Raw genomic sequence first — 13,031 nt, forward strand, 5'->3', positions numbered from 1 at the left:
TCTCACTTAGCAACCGAAATGTTGGTCTCCGTTGCGGTCGTAAGCCAAGGACACTCTATTGAACTGTGATTGGGGGCATTGTTACTTATTTATATGTTCGATGCGCACAGGTGCCAGCACGCCAGGCGAGTGCCAGACTCTCTAAAGTCCCCTTGGGCAGGGGGTTGGACTAGAAGACCTCCGAGGTCCCTTCCACCCCCTTTGATTCTATGAAATACTCAGCTTTTGTTCTTTCCTTAATTCAAATTCCTGGAGTTTTTTTTTTTTATTTGGGAGGAAATAAGGTGGAGAGCGAGTGCCCCCTGTTGGCCGAAGCGAGGCATTGCAGCACAGCTCTTCCCAAGTTGGCTGAACGCTTTGAAACCTAAACGGTTTGTACCAGGGGTGAAATGCTCCCGGTTTGGAGAACCGGAGAATTGGTAGCAAAAATCCCTGCCCCCCCCCAACCCCCCATGCCCAGCTGAACCGCACAATCATCAGAGGTTTTTTTTTTTACTTTTAAAAGCATTTTTTCTACAACCTCTTTGGCCAAAAAATGCTTTTAAAAGTTAAAAAAAAAAAAAAAGCCTCTGATGATCGCGCGGCTCAGCTGGGATCGTCAAAGGCTTTTAAAAGAAAAGAATCCTTTTTTTCCTTTTAAATGCCTCGGACGATCCAAGCTGAGTTGCCTGATCGGCAGAGGCTTTTAAAAAACCTCTGCCGATCAGGCAACTCAGCTGGGATTGTCAGAGCCTTTTAAAAGCATTTTTTAACAACCTCTTTGCCGGAAAAAAAAAAATGGCCATGCCCACCCAGTCATATTACCCCCCCCACCCACCAAGCCACGCCGACAGAACCGGTCGTAACAAATTTTAGATTTCACCACTGGTTTGTACAGTTTCGGCTAAAATTGATTTTTTCCAGAGGCAAAAAAGCAAAAAAATAATAATTGTTCTTTGCAAAGGTTGCGGATTTTCAAAGAGCAACCTTGAACCCCTAACCTTGGTGAGGTCTCTTGGAAGATTACGAAATGGAAGGAAGCATGAGTTTTTCACTGAGCTGAGATTTTTTTTGTGTTTTTAACCGAAGGAAGAAATGAATTCCCAACCCCGGTGTTGGGATTTTCTCCCCGTCCTTTCATGAAATCAAAGGAAAGCCAGGAGAACTCATTGCCACTAGACGTGTTTGTTTGTTGTTTGCTTGTTTGTTTGTTTTATTAAATTTATATACCGCCCTACTCCCGAAGGACTCAGGGCGGTGAACAGGCACAGAATAAAATACATAAATATAAAAGTTAGAAACAATTTAAAACCAAATTAAATAATTTAGCCCAAGACAATTAAAAAACCCCATAATTTAAAACAAATTTAAAATTTCAGTTTAAAAATTAAAAAGAAAGGGGAGAAAATTAGACGTGAAGGGAACATGAGAACTTAGCTAAGAAATTTAGCCAAAGCTGATTTGGTGTAGGTGTTGGCCTAAAAACCAGGAGCCTGTGAGTTCTAATCCCACCTTGGGCATGAAACTAGCTGGGTGACTTTGGGCCGATCATCAGGCGAGGGTGAGTTCTAGTTCCACCTTGGGCTTGAAAGCCAGCTGGGTGACTTTAGGCCAATCATTCAACAGATTCAACCTGAAAGTTGAATGGGTGACTTTAGAGTTTAGACCAGGAGATGGTGAGTTCTAGTCCCACCTTGGGCATGAAAGCTAAATGGGTGACTTTGAGCCAATCACCAGGAGAGTGTGAGTTCTAGTCCGGCCTTAGGCATGGAAGCCAGCTGGGTGTCTTTGAGCCAATCACCAGGAGATTGTGAGTTCTAGTTCCATCTTAGGTATGAAACCAGCTGGGTGACTTTGGGTCGATCACCAGGAGATTGTGAACTCTAGTTCCCCCTTGGGTATGAAACCAGCTGGGTGACTTTGGGCCGATCACCAGGAGAGTGTGAGTTCTAGTTTCACCTTGGGCGTGAAAGCCAGCTGGGTGACTTTAGGCCAATAATTCAGCAGATTCAGCATGAAAGCTGAATGGGTGACTTTAGAGTTTAGACCAGGAGATGGTGAGTTCTAGTCCCACCTTGACCATAAAAGCCAGCCAGATGACTTTGGGCCAATCACCAGGAGTGTGAGAGTTCTAGTCCTGTCTTAGACATAAAAATCAACTCTCTTGGACCAATCATTCCCTCTCAGCCCAGCCTACCTCACCGGGTTGTTCTTCTTATTGTGGGGAAAACGGAGGAGGAAGGAGCAATGGATATCTTCACCACCTTGACTTGTTTATAAAAACAATAAAGAAACGGTAAAAAAACCCACCACCAAATAAATACAATAAATTTAGTTTTTCAAGCTGTCTCTCCTAGCCTGGACTCTTCTAAAGCGGATGGCCGCCAAGTCACCGCACGTATGACTGGCCGCGGCAGAGACACCGAACGTGACAATATTCTCTTTCCCGTCACTCCGTAGGAACCTTCCCCTCTCCATTGGGATATCCATGCCGATCGTCACGGTGATCTACATCATGACCAACGTGGCCTACTACACGGTCCTGAGCCAGATGGAGATCCTGTCGAGCGATGCCGTGGCTGTGGTTAGTAAGCGCATCTCGTCCCATTCGTGGAAACGGATCAGTGGAATTGTCCCTAAAAGCCGTGATGGCGAACCTATGGCACGCGTGCCACAAGTGGCATGTTGGAGCCATATCGGTCGGCCCGCGAGCGTTGCCCTAGCTCAGCTCTGGCACGCATGTGTGTGCCAGCCAGCTGATTTTCGGGCCTTCCTGCCCCACCAGAATTCGGCAAAGAGGCTGTTTCTGGCCTCTGGAGAGCCTCCGAGGGGGTGGGGAAGGCCGTTTTCGCCCTCCCCAGGCTCCTAGAAAGGCTCCGGAGCCTGGAGAGAGTGAAAAACAGGCCTTCCATTCCCACCCAGCCATCATGTGCCAAAAGCGGGGGGGAGTGCGGGGAGGTCATGCGTGCATGCGTGGGGGGGGCATTGAATTATGGGTGTGGGCATGTGTGCGTGACCCCCCCCCACGCTCCCCACGCTTTTGGCACGCGACGGCAAAAAGGTTAGCCATCACTGCCCTAAAGCATGGTTGTTCAACCTTGGCCACTTTAAGACTTGTGGACTTCAAGTCCCAGAATTCTCCAGCCAGCTGGGAATTCTGGGAATTGAAGTCCACAGGTTTTACAATGGCCAAGGTTGGACAACACCTGCTTTAAACAGTCATTTTAGGGGATCGCATACTGTACGATGAGTGGTGCGATGGCCTAGAGGCAGAGCTCTCGCCTCACAATCAGGAGGCTGGGAGTTCGATCCTAAGTAGAGGCAGATATTTCTCTCTCTGGACACAAAGAGAATATATCTGCTGCGAACTCCGCATTGGCAACAGGAAGGGCATCCGGCCAGTAAACAGTCAGCTCCATTCAATTGTTCTGACTCCACCCCGATGCAAGGGATTACGGGGTCATTAAAAGAGAGAGAGAGAGAGAAAAAATCACATATTGTACGATGCCATTAAATGACGCGCTTAGTCTTGTCATAGAGTTTGGCTGGCTGGGGAATTCTGGGAGTTGAAGTCCACGGGTCTTTAAGTGGCCGAGGTTGGAGAGATTTGCTTTAAGCAGTCATTTAACTTAGGGGATCGCAGATGGTGCAATGCCATTAAATGATGTGCTTGGAGTGGTGCGGTGGCCTAGAGGTGGAGCCTCTCGCCTCCCAATCAGGAGGCTGTGAGTTCGATCCTAGGAAGAGGCGAATATTTCTCTCTCTGAGCACAATGAGAATATATATCTGCTGAACAAAACTCCACATTGGCAACAGGAAAGGCATCCGGCCATTAAAACACTCTTGCTAGCTCCATTCAGTTGCCCAGACTCCACCCCGCAAGGGATTATGGGGCCGTTAAATGAAGATGATGACTAAATGACTTGCTTAGTCTTGGCATAGAGCATGGCTGGCTGGGGAATTCTGGGAGTTGAAGTCCACAGATCTTAAAAGGGCCAAGGTTGCCTTGAATTATTTTTTTTCTCCGTAAAATGACTGAATTCCAAGGAATCGGAGGGGGAGGAACCCTTCTTAAAAACCCTTCAATCCAGGTATTCTGGCGATAAATTCATTATGCCCCCAAAAACATTTTGATAACGTCTCTGCAATAACGGTGACAGAAAATGGTGAAATGTTCCAACAATGCTGAGCTAGAATGCTGTGGTTTATGGGAACTGGAGTCTGATAATAGAGGTGGGAAATCCTCACTTCCTACTGGATCGTATCTCACGGCTTCCGCCGTGCCTTAAAGACCTTTTTATTTCACCAGGCGGGCCTGGCCTAATTTTCTCCCTCTTTTATAAAAGATTTTTAAATTTTTAATATTTTTTAGTATTTTATATATTCAAATTTTAAAATTGGTTTTAAATTGATTGGGGTTTTAATTTGGGCCAAAACTATTTAATTTGATTTTAATTCCACTTTTAAATTTTGTATGTATGTATTTTATTGTTTGGCTGTGCACTGCCCTGAGTCCTTCGGGAGTAGGGCGGTATAGAAATCAAATCAAATAAATAAATAAATAAATAAATTACTGTAAATTCAAATCTAACCAGGCTCAAGGTTGACTCAGCCTTCCATCCTTTCTAAGGTAGGTAAATTGAGGACCCAGTTTGTGGGGGCAATAAGTTGATTTTGTATAAATATACAAAAGTATGAAGGCTATTGCTTAATGCACTGTAAGCCGCCCTGAGTCTCCGGAGAAGGGCGGCATATAAATCAAATTATATAAAAAAAAAAAAACCTCCCAGAATTCCTGAACCAGCCAAGGAATTCTGGGAGTTGAAGTCCACAGATCGTAAAGCGGCCATAATCGTCCGCTCCTGCTCTGGCATGAGGTCAGGGCCACCAGTTTATAGAAGAAATCTCCTTTTTTTCCCCCCGTTAGACTTTTGGCGATCAAGTTTTTGGAGTGATGAGTTGGACCATCCCCCTTGCTGTGGCCCTGTCCTGCTTTGGAGGCCTTAATGCTTCCATTCTCGCTGCTTCCAGGTAAACCACTACTGAGCCGCGCGGCTTGTTCGAAACCGGGCCGCGGGAGAAATGGACACGTGTGAAGCTTTGTGTGAGCGGAGGGCAGGCATGTGTTGGAAGGAAAATCCAGCTCCCGTTCCAAGCCGGGAGAAAGCCACTGGAGACAAAATGGAGGCTGGAGGCTGATTGGAAAGAAAAGTTCTCTTTATTGACGAAGCAGAACCACGTGTGATTCTGGGTCAGCTGAACTCAAATGGAGTTGCGAGTGGGTGGGTTTTTATACTTCCTGTTGGAAGAAATGCCCATCTGGGTTCAGATCCAAGTGGGGAGAAAGACACTGGCTGTCAGACTCCCAGGGGGTGGGGGAGTGTTAGCTAACTTTTTAGGCCTGTGATGGCGGACCTATGGCACGCGTGGCAGAGGTGCCATGCAGAGCCGCCTCTGTGGGCACACGCGCCATTCTTCCAGATTCCGTCATGCGCATGCACGCCGGACAGCTGCTCTCTTCCAGGTTCTCGTGCTCCGGCATGCATGCTCCAGTTTTGGCACTCGGTGCTGAAACGGTTAGCCATCATTGTTGTAGGTTGTCTGTGTCCCAGGCTTGGTTGAATCTTGCTGGGTGATGCAATGAAGGCTGAATGGTTTTGCCCTGAAGGATAATCCCATCATCCTGGAGCTGAGGTCTTCTGTTTTATAGATAGACTGGCACCAAAATATCTGCTGGGGGCAGGGCGCTGGGGTCTTTTCTTCCTGTTTCCTTTAAGGTTTTTAATTTCTCTTTTAGGGGAAATATTTTGCCTTTTTAATACCCTGTTTCCCCCAAAATAAGACATCCCCTGATAATAAGCCCAATCGGGTGTGAGCGCATGGCAATAAGGCCAAGCGCTTATTTCAGGGTTAAAAAAAAATAAAAAAAATAAGACAGGGTCTTATTTTCAGGGAAACACGGTATTTCCTAGAATATTTCATTCTTCTAGGAGAAGGGTGGGTGCTACCTTTCTACACTTCCTTGGGCTTTGCGTTTGAGCTACCTGTTCCTGTGCAAGAGCATGTCCTTTAATATTCTGTTGGCTGTTGTCAGATTCCTATGGGGATCACGGAGGGGTCATAGCTGGCTCTATAGGCAAAAGAGGAAATGCAAATCCTAGGTCAGTGATGACTAATCTTTTTGCCGTCGCGTGCCAAAAGCCGGGGGGGAGCGTGGGGGGGGGGTCGCACACACGTGGCCACACCCATAATTCAATGTGCCTTGCCCCCACCACGCATGCGCACGTGACCCCCCCCGTGCTCTTCCCGCTTTTGGCATGTGATGGCCCGGTAGGCCCATTGTTTTGCCCTCCCCAGTCTCCAGAGGTTTTCTTGGAGCCTGGGGAGGGTGAAAATCGCCTTCCCCATCCCCCTGGAGGGCCCTCCGGAAGCCAGAATGGCCCATTTCCCGACTTCCAGTGTGACCGGAAGTTCCATTTTTTGCCCTCCCCAGGCTCCAGAGGCTTTCTAGGAGCCTGGGGAGGGTGAAAATGGCCTCTCCACCCCCTGGAGGCTGGAAGCAGCCTGTTTCCCGACTTCTGGTGGTCCCGGAAGGCTGGAAAATTAGCTGGCTGGTGCACGAATGTGTGCTGGAGCTGAGCTAGGGTAATGCTCGCGTGCCCACCAATATGGCTCCGCTTGCCACCTGTGGCACGCGTGCCATAGGTTCGCCATCACGATCCTAGGTGTTTGTCTGAGCTAATCTGGTCAACCTCTGGCTTATTGTTTATCTGAGCTCCCAGGTTCCTTTGACTTTGAAGTTTGGGTTGGTCTGGGGGTCGGTGCAGTGAAGAGGCTTGTTTTTCTGAAACGGTGTTAGGCAATTCCTATTATTGACTAATGGCTTTCTTCCTGCGTTGGATCTTGGGTGAGGGGCTGCTTTCTGATCCTACCGTTCTGCCAAGGAGTGTCGAAATACCCCGAAATCGAATGGATTTCTGCCTGCAGTATTTGCTTGGCTTATGAATAGAGCTATCTAGAGCCTTGCCTTCCTCTTTTCGACCCGCTCTTGATCTCCTTCAGTGCTGGCTTACGGCATGGTGATGCTGTCAACCCTGAAGCCTTCCGAATTGGCCTTGAGGATCAGCAAGGCAACTTAAGACCCTCATTCATTCTTTCTCGACAGATTGTTTTTCGTTGGCTCCCGGGAAGGACACCTGCCCGATGCCATCTGCATGATCCACGTGGAACGGTTCACCCCTGTGCCAGCCCTGCTTTTTAATGTGAGTCCTAGCCCTGCCAAAGGCTTTTCTTGGCAAAACCCCATGAAGTTCAGAAACAAGAGACGCCAACATGAAACAAATGTAGCAACTTTGCTTTCCTACAAAGAGCCCAAGAGCAGTTGCTGCTCTTTTATGGGAGGGGCCGATCATCTCCTGGTCTTACTCCTGAGTCGTCCTTTTTGCTTTATTTTTTTATTTTTTTATTTGATTTATATGCCCTCCTTCTCCAGAGACTCAGGGTGGCTTACAATGCGTTAAGCAATAGCCTTCATACTTTTGTATATTTATACAAAGTCAGCTTATTGCCCCCACAAACTGGGTCCTCATTTTACCTACCTTAGAAAGGATGGAAGGCTGAGTCAATCTTGAGCCTGGTGAGATTCGAACTTACAGTAATTGCAGACAGCTGGTGTTAATCACAATGCTTTTAGTCTGCTGAGCCACCAGGCCCTTTAGCTGCTCTTGCCTTCTGGCAGCTCTTCGCATGCGTGCACTAGGAACAGGCTCCTCCTGTTCCTCTGCCTCTCTGCTATCCGTCTCTGGAGGGTCCGGGGTCCGCGCATCACTCCCAGATGGCCTTGGCCCCATCTCTGCCTCGTCCTGGCCTTTCCCTGACTCCAGGACTGGCCCATTGTCCTCCCCAGCCTCCTCACTGTCCGACTCCACTGCCAGCTCCGCAGGCTGCTGGTGGACCACAACAGAACCCTGACAGATGCTGTCTGTCCCACTTTTTTCTAGCTTACCAAGAAGTAGGTTGTGGTCTACCTTGTCGAATGCCTTACTGAAGTCTAAGTATACTATGTTCACAGCATTTCGCTGGTCTACTAATTTAGTCACTATGTTGAAGCCTGAAATAAGATTGGTTTGGCACAATCTGTTTTTAACAAACCCGTTGCTGACGTCTAGTTATTACTTGACTCGTTTGTAGATGTTTTATTGGAAAAACCAAGATTATATTCTGCTAATCCTGTTGAATTTGGCTTTCCTTCTGGTGTCTGTCCTTTGCAGGGAGCCATGGCTCTAATTTATCTTTGCGTGGAAGACATCTTTCAACTCATCAACTACTACAGCTTCAGCTACTGGTTCTTTGTGGGCCTGTCCATCGCAGGACAACTGTATCTTCGCTGGAAGGAACCATCTAGGGAACGTCCACTCAAGGTAGAGGGTTGTTAGCCGTGTAATATATAAAACCTCCATTGTCACAGAACACTGTTACAGTGGCAATGCTAACTATACAGGTTGTCCTTGACTTATGACCCCAATGGGGTGACGCCAAAATTTCCATTACCAATCAAAGTGAATTTCCCCCCATTTTATGACTTTTTTTTGCCACGGTTGCTAAGCGAGTTGCTGCAGTTGCGAAGCGAATCACACAGTCATTAGGCGAATCCTTCCCCTCCCCCCCCGTTGTCGGAAGCTGGCTGGGAAGGTTACCAATGGCGATCACCTGACCCCGGCTGCAACCGTCGTAAATACGAGTCACTGGGCCACGGCGAGTTGACCATGGCAAGCTGGTTGTGTTGAGTTGGCCACGTGAATTAGTCATGGCGAGTTGACCCTGGCAAGTTGGTTGTGCTGAGTTGGCCACGGCGAGTTGGCCACAGTGAGTTAACTGTGGCAAGTTGGTTGTGCTGAGTTGGCCATGGCGAATTGGCCACGGCGAGTTGACTGTGGCAAGTTGGTTGTGCTGAGTTGGCCATGGCGAATTGGCCACGGTGAGTTGACTGTGGCAAGTTGGTTTTTGCCGAGTTGGCCGCAGTGAGTTGACCATGACAAGCTGGTTGTGCTGAATTGGCCACGGCAAGTTGACTGTGACCAGTTGGGCATGGCTAATTATCCCATTCCGAAATTAGACGAAGAGCTAATTTCTTGACAATGAGAACAATTCATCGGTGGCACATCTTCCCCACAGAGGTTCTTGGTGCTCTATCACTGCAGTGAGCCTGAAATTTGGTACGAGAGTGTGATGGGTGGTGTTATATAAATTCTGCGGCAACCGGAGACTTCAACCAATTCTCGCTTCTGTTTCCTTTAGTTGACCATCGTTTTCCCCATCATCTTCTGCCTCTGCACCATCTTCCTGGTGGCTGTACCGCTCTACACCGACCCCATCAATTCGGCCATCGGCATTGCCATCGCGGCATCTGGACTTCCGGTTTACTTCCTGGTGGTACGGGTCCCAGACCAGAAGAGACCAAACTGCTTACGGCGAGTGACAGGTGAGTGAATCGGAGTATCTACCGCAGGGATTTCTAATGTCTCCATTTCGATGGTAAAACCCCCAAAAGACCCACAAGGAGAAGAAGCTGCAAAAATTCTCCGGGACCGGTCATTAAAAATGCTTAAAAAGTAAAAAAAAAAAAGGTCCGACGATCAGCTAAGCGATCGTCGGAACTTTTTTTTTTTTTTTTAACTTTTTAAGCATTTTTTTTACTACCAGTTCTCCGGAACCGGTCATTAAAAATGTTTTAAAAAGTAAAAAAAAAAAAAGTTCCGACGATCACACATCGCTCAGGTGATCTTCAGAACTTTTTTTTTTTACTTTTTTTAACTACCAGTTCGGTGAACCAGTAGCATTATTTATTACCAGTTCGGGCGAACCAGACCGAACCGGTAGCATTTTCACCCATGTATTGCTATCACACGGCCACCATAAATGATCTTTACTGTCAGACTTCGATGCTATCTCAAAATAAATGAATTTCCAAACTGCCAATCTTTAAGGAAATCTTTTCTTTAATTGAGCACAGCCACCGGATCATGACTCGATGCGGACAAGACTGACCTTTTGCCCCCCAATCCTTCCCTTTCCGATCCCCAAATCTCTGCTTCTCATTGGCTATCTTCCAAGTCATTCTTCAGACTTCTTTTCCCCGTCATTTCCCAGGAATGTCTCCCCCCCTCATTTCCACGACAACCCGACTTCAAAGGGATTTAGCAGGCAAAAGTTCAGAGCTTATCTCTCTCTCCTCTGCTCTCTATGCCAGCGTTGCAGCGCTGACATTTACATTTCCAACTCTGTATCTTTTTCTTAACTGAATTATTCTTCACCACCTTTCCTGCCCGAATGCTGACCGATCTTCTTTTTCTTCCCAGCCCGTGTGACCCGGATTATCCAGTTAGTGTCTCTGTCTGTCCTGACGGAGATGGATCCTGAAATCAAATCTCAGTGATGCAAGAGGTGACCATCCGAAAGAGAGGCCGGCTTCTCCCGTCAATCCCTTCCCATGGACTCTTTCTAATTTATTATTTGAGACTTTGTTGAGAGTACTATACTTACGACAGGGATATATATATATATATATATATATGCTCAGCGCTCCACATTAAATTTCTTTTAATTATTTAAAAAATGGTCTTTGGGATGCAACGTCTCTGTCATTTTTTGTCACAATTCTCCCAATATAGTTTTGGCTCCCTTTTTTGCCATTTTATTTTTTTTAAACCATCTATTTTCCAGATGTTCAGATCAGGGGTGAAATCCAGCAGGTTCTGGAAAACCGGTAGCGGAAATTTTGAGCAGTTTGGAGAACCGATAGCGGAAATCTTGAGTAGTTGGGAGAACTGGCAAATACCACCTCTGGCTGGCCCCCGAGTGGGGTGGGAATGGAGATTTTGCAATATCCTTCCCCCAGGAGTGGGGAGGGAATGGGGATTTTGCAGCATCCTTCCCCTGCCATGCCCTCCAAGCCACGCCACGCCCACCAAGCCACACCCACAGAACCAGTAGTAAAAAAATTTGGATTTCACCACTGGTTCAGATCCTGACGTTCACGGGAAGCTACGATGCAAAACATCTGGAGGACCCTAAGCGATTGTAGACTACTCCTATTAAACCTCTTTTTTCCCCTCATTTCTCTCGCCGTATATTCACCCGCACGCTCCGGGTTTTTTTCTTCCTTCCTGAATGTACAAGAAGTCCTCGAAATTACGACAGTTCCTGTAGTGACCATTGGAAGTTACAAGAGCACTGAAAAATGTGATTTAGGACCTTTTCTCCACACTTACGACCGTTGCGGCATCCCCGTGGTCACGGGATCAAAATTCAGAGGCTTGGCATCCGACTCGTTTTATGACCGTCGCCGTATCCTGGGGTCATGGGACCTTCTGACAGGCAAAGTCAATGGATTCACTTCACAACCGTGTTACTCACTTAACAACTGCCGTGACTCACTGGGCGACTGTGGCAAGAGATGTCCGTAAAACGGGGCCAAAACTCACTTGACAAAACGTCTCCCTTTACAACAGAAATGTCAGGCTCCCTTGCGGTCGTAAACCGAGGACTACGGGAGATTGTAAGGCAGTGTTTTTAAAAATGAAAAATTAAGTGTTGTTAAACATGGAAAATGTCCGGGGTTGAAGTCCTGAGTCCAAAGTACCCACAAGTAAGCTCTGATCACATCTAGAACGGGTTCTGAACCATTGCGAAGTTTCTACCCGGTGTGGAGGAAGAAAGCTCCGAGCATGAGGAAGAGGAGTCAGCCAGGCCTCCCTCTCCAGGCCCCTCCCCTCTGGCATTGTCTCAGGTGCCGGCCGAGGGAGAGGAGATTAGCAGGGAGACAGGTGGCTCGGATCAGAGTGACGAAGAAACATCATTCCTGGACGCACGCCTCCGAAGGCGTGATAAACGATTGCAGCACCTTAGGAGGCGTGCTAGGGATTAGAACTGAGTCACTGGACCACACCCCAGAGACTATATAATAGAGGGTAGTGGTCAGTGATCCTTGTGACGAACAAAAGTAAACCTTGGATAGTCACTAAAGCCTCATCCGGAACTGCGGAGAGAAATATTATTTCTGCTTGGACTTTTTGCACGTTAAGTACCTTATCTTTCTGTTTGTGAAAATAAAGGCATTTGGCAGACGGTGTGTCTATCGCTGCCAAGTGGGAGATAAGACCTGGGTGCGTTCCAAAGTGTTTCCTTAACCCTCGGCTGGCTGTTTTTGTGTGTGTGTGGGTACGGGGACAGATCACGGTGCAAGAGACTAGCAATTAAAACTGGGTGTAGTAACTATAAAGGAGAGTATTTGTAGCTCAGGGTTGACCCGAGTGAGGGGGTCCTTGGTGCTCCCTGTTTTCTTGCAGACGTTTCATGACCCAAAGTAGGTAACATCATCAGCCCTATCGTAGTAAGGACTAGTTGGGTAAAGGAACAGCTGCAAAACAAATAAACAACAACAACAACAAAACAAGCTCAGAAAGCACCAAGGACCCCACAGTTCTCCTCTTTCTTCTCCCCTTTCTCCTCCTTCTCTTCCACTCCACATACCTCCCTCCCTTCTAGCATTGATGATGTTATCTAGTTAGGTCAAGAAACGTCTGCAAGAAAACAAGCAAGCTCATAGGGCACCAAGGACTCCATGCAGTGGAGGGTTGTTACCGGTTTGCCCCGGTTCAGGCAAACTGGTAGCGGCGGTGAGAAGCTCCGCCCACCTGCCTTGACGTCATCAAATTATGCTCTGCGCGAGCGTGAACCGGTAGCAAAGGTAAGTGAAACCTACCACTAACTCCATAGTCCTCCTCCTCCTCCCATCCACATACCTCCCTCCATTCTAGCACCAAGGACCCCACGGTCTTCCTTCCTTCCCCCCTTCTTCTCTTCCACTCCACAAACCCCACTCCCTTCTAGCACTGATGGCATTACCTAGTTCCGTGATGGCGAACCTATGGCACGCGTGCCACAGGTGGCACACAGAGCCATATTAGTGGGCACGCCAGCTCAGCTTTGGGGCGCATGTGCGGGCAGGCCAGCTGATTTTCGGGCCTTCTGGGCCCACCAGAAGTAGGGAA

At 47.7% G+C, this 13,031-nt stretch overlaps 1 protein-coding gene across 4 annotated transcripts in view; it reads left to right on the forward strand.

Annotated features, from left to right (window-relative positions):
* Positions 1–10,594, forward strand: part of SLC7A7 (solute carrier family 7 member 7) — a 36,566-nt gene extending 25,972 nt beyond the window's left edge. For all 4 annotated transcript variants that reach the window (XM_087891719.1, XM_087891718.1, XM_087891720.1 and 1 more), the window contains 6 exons: positions 2,440–2,563; positions 4,907–5,010; positions 7,145–7,241; positions 8,250–8,399; positions 9,277–9,460; positions 10,338–10,594. In XM_087891719.1, the coding sequence (XP_087747845.1) occupies positions 2,440–2,563; positions 4,907–5,010; positions 7,145–7,241; positions 8,250–8,399; positions 9,277–9,460; positions 10,338–10,414 (736 nt within the window). In that variant the 3' untranslated portion in view covers positions 10,415–10,594. The remainder of the gene's footprint in view (positions 1–2,439; positions 2,564–4,906; positions 5,011–7,144; positions 7,242–8,249; positions 8,400–9,276; positions 9,461–10,337) is intronic.
* Positions 10,595–13,031: the final 2,437 nt, after the last annotated feature.

Source organism: Pantherophis guttatus, chromosome 4 (genome assembly GCF_059756535.1).
Source record: "Pantherophis guttatus breed Tessera chromosome 4, ASM5975653v1, whole genome shotgun sequence".
In the NCBI taxonomy this organism is placed as follows: Eukaryota; Metazoa; Chordata; class Lepidosauria; order Squamata; family Colubridae; genus Pantherophis; species Pantherophis guttatus.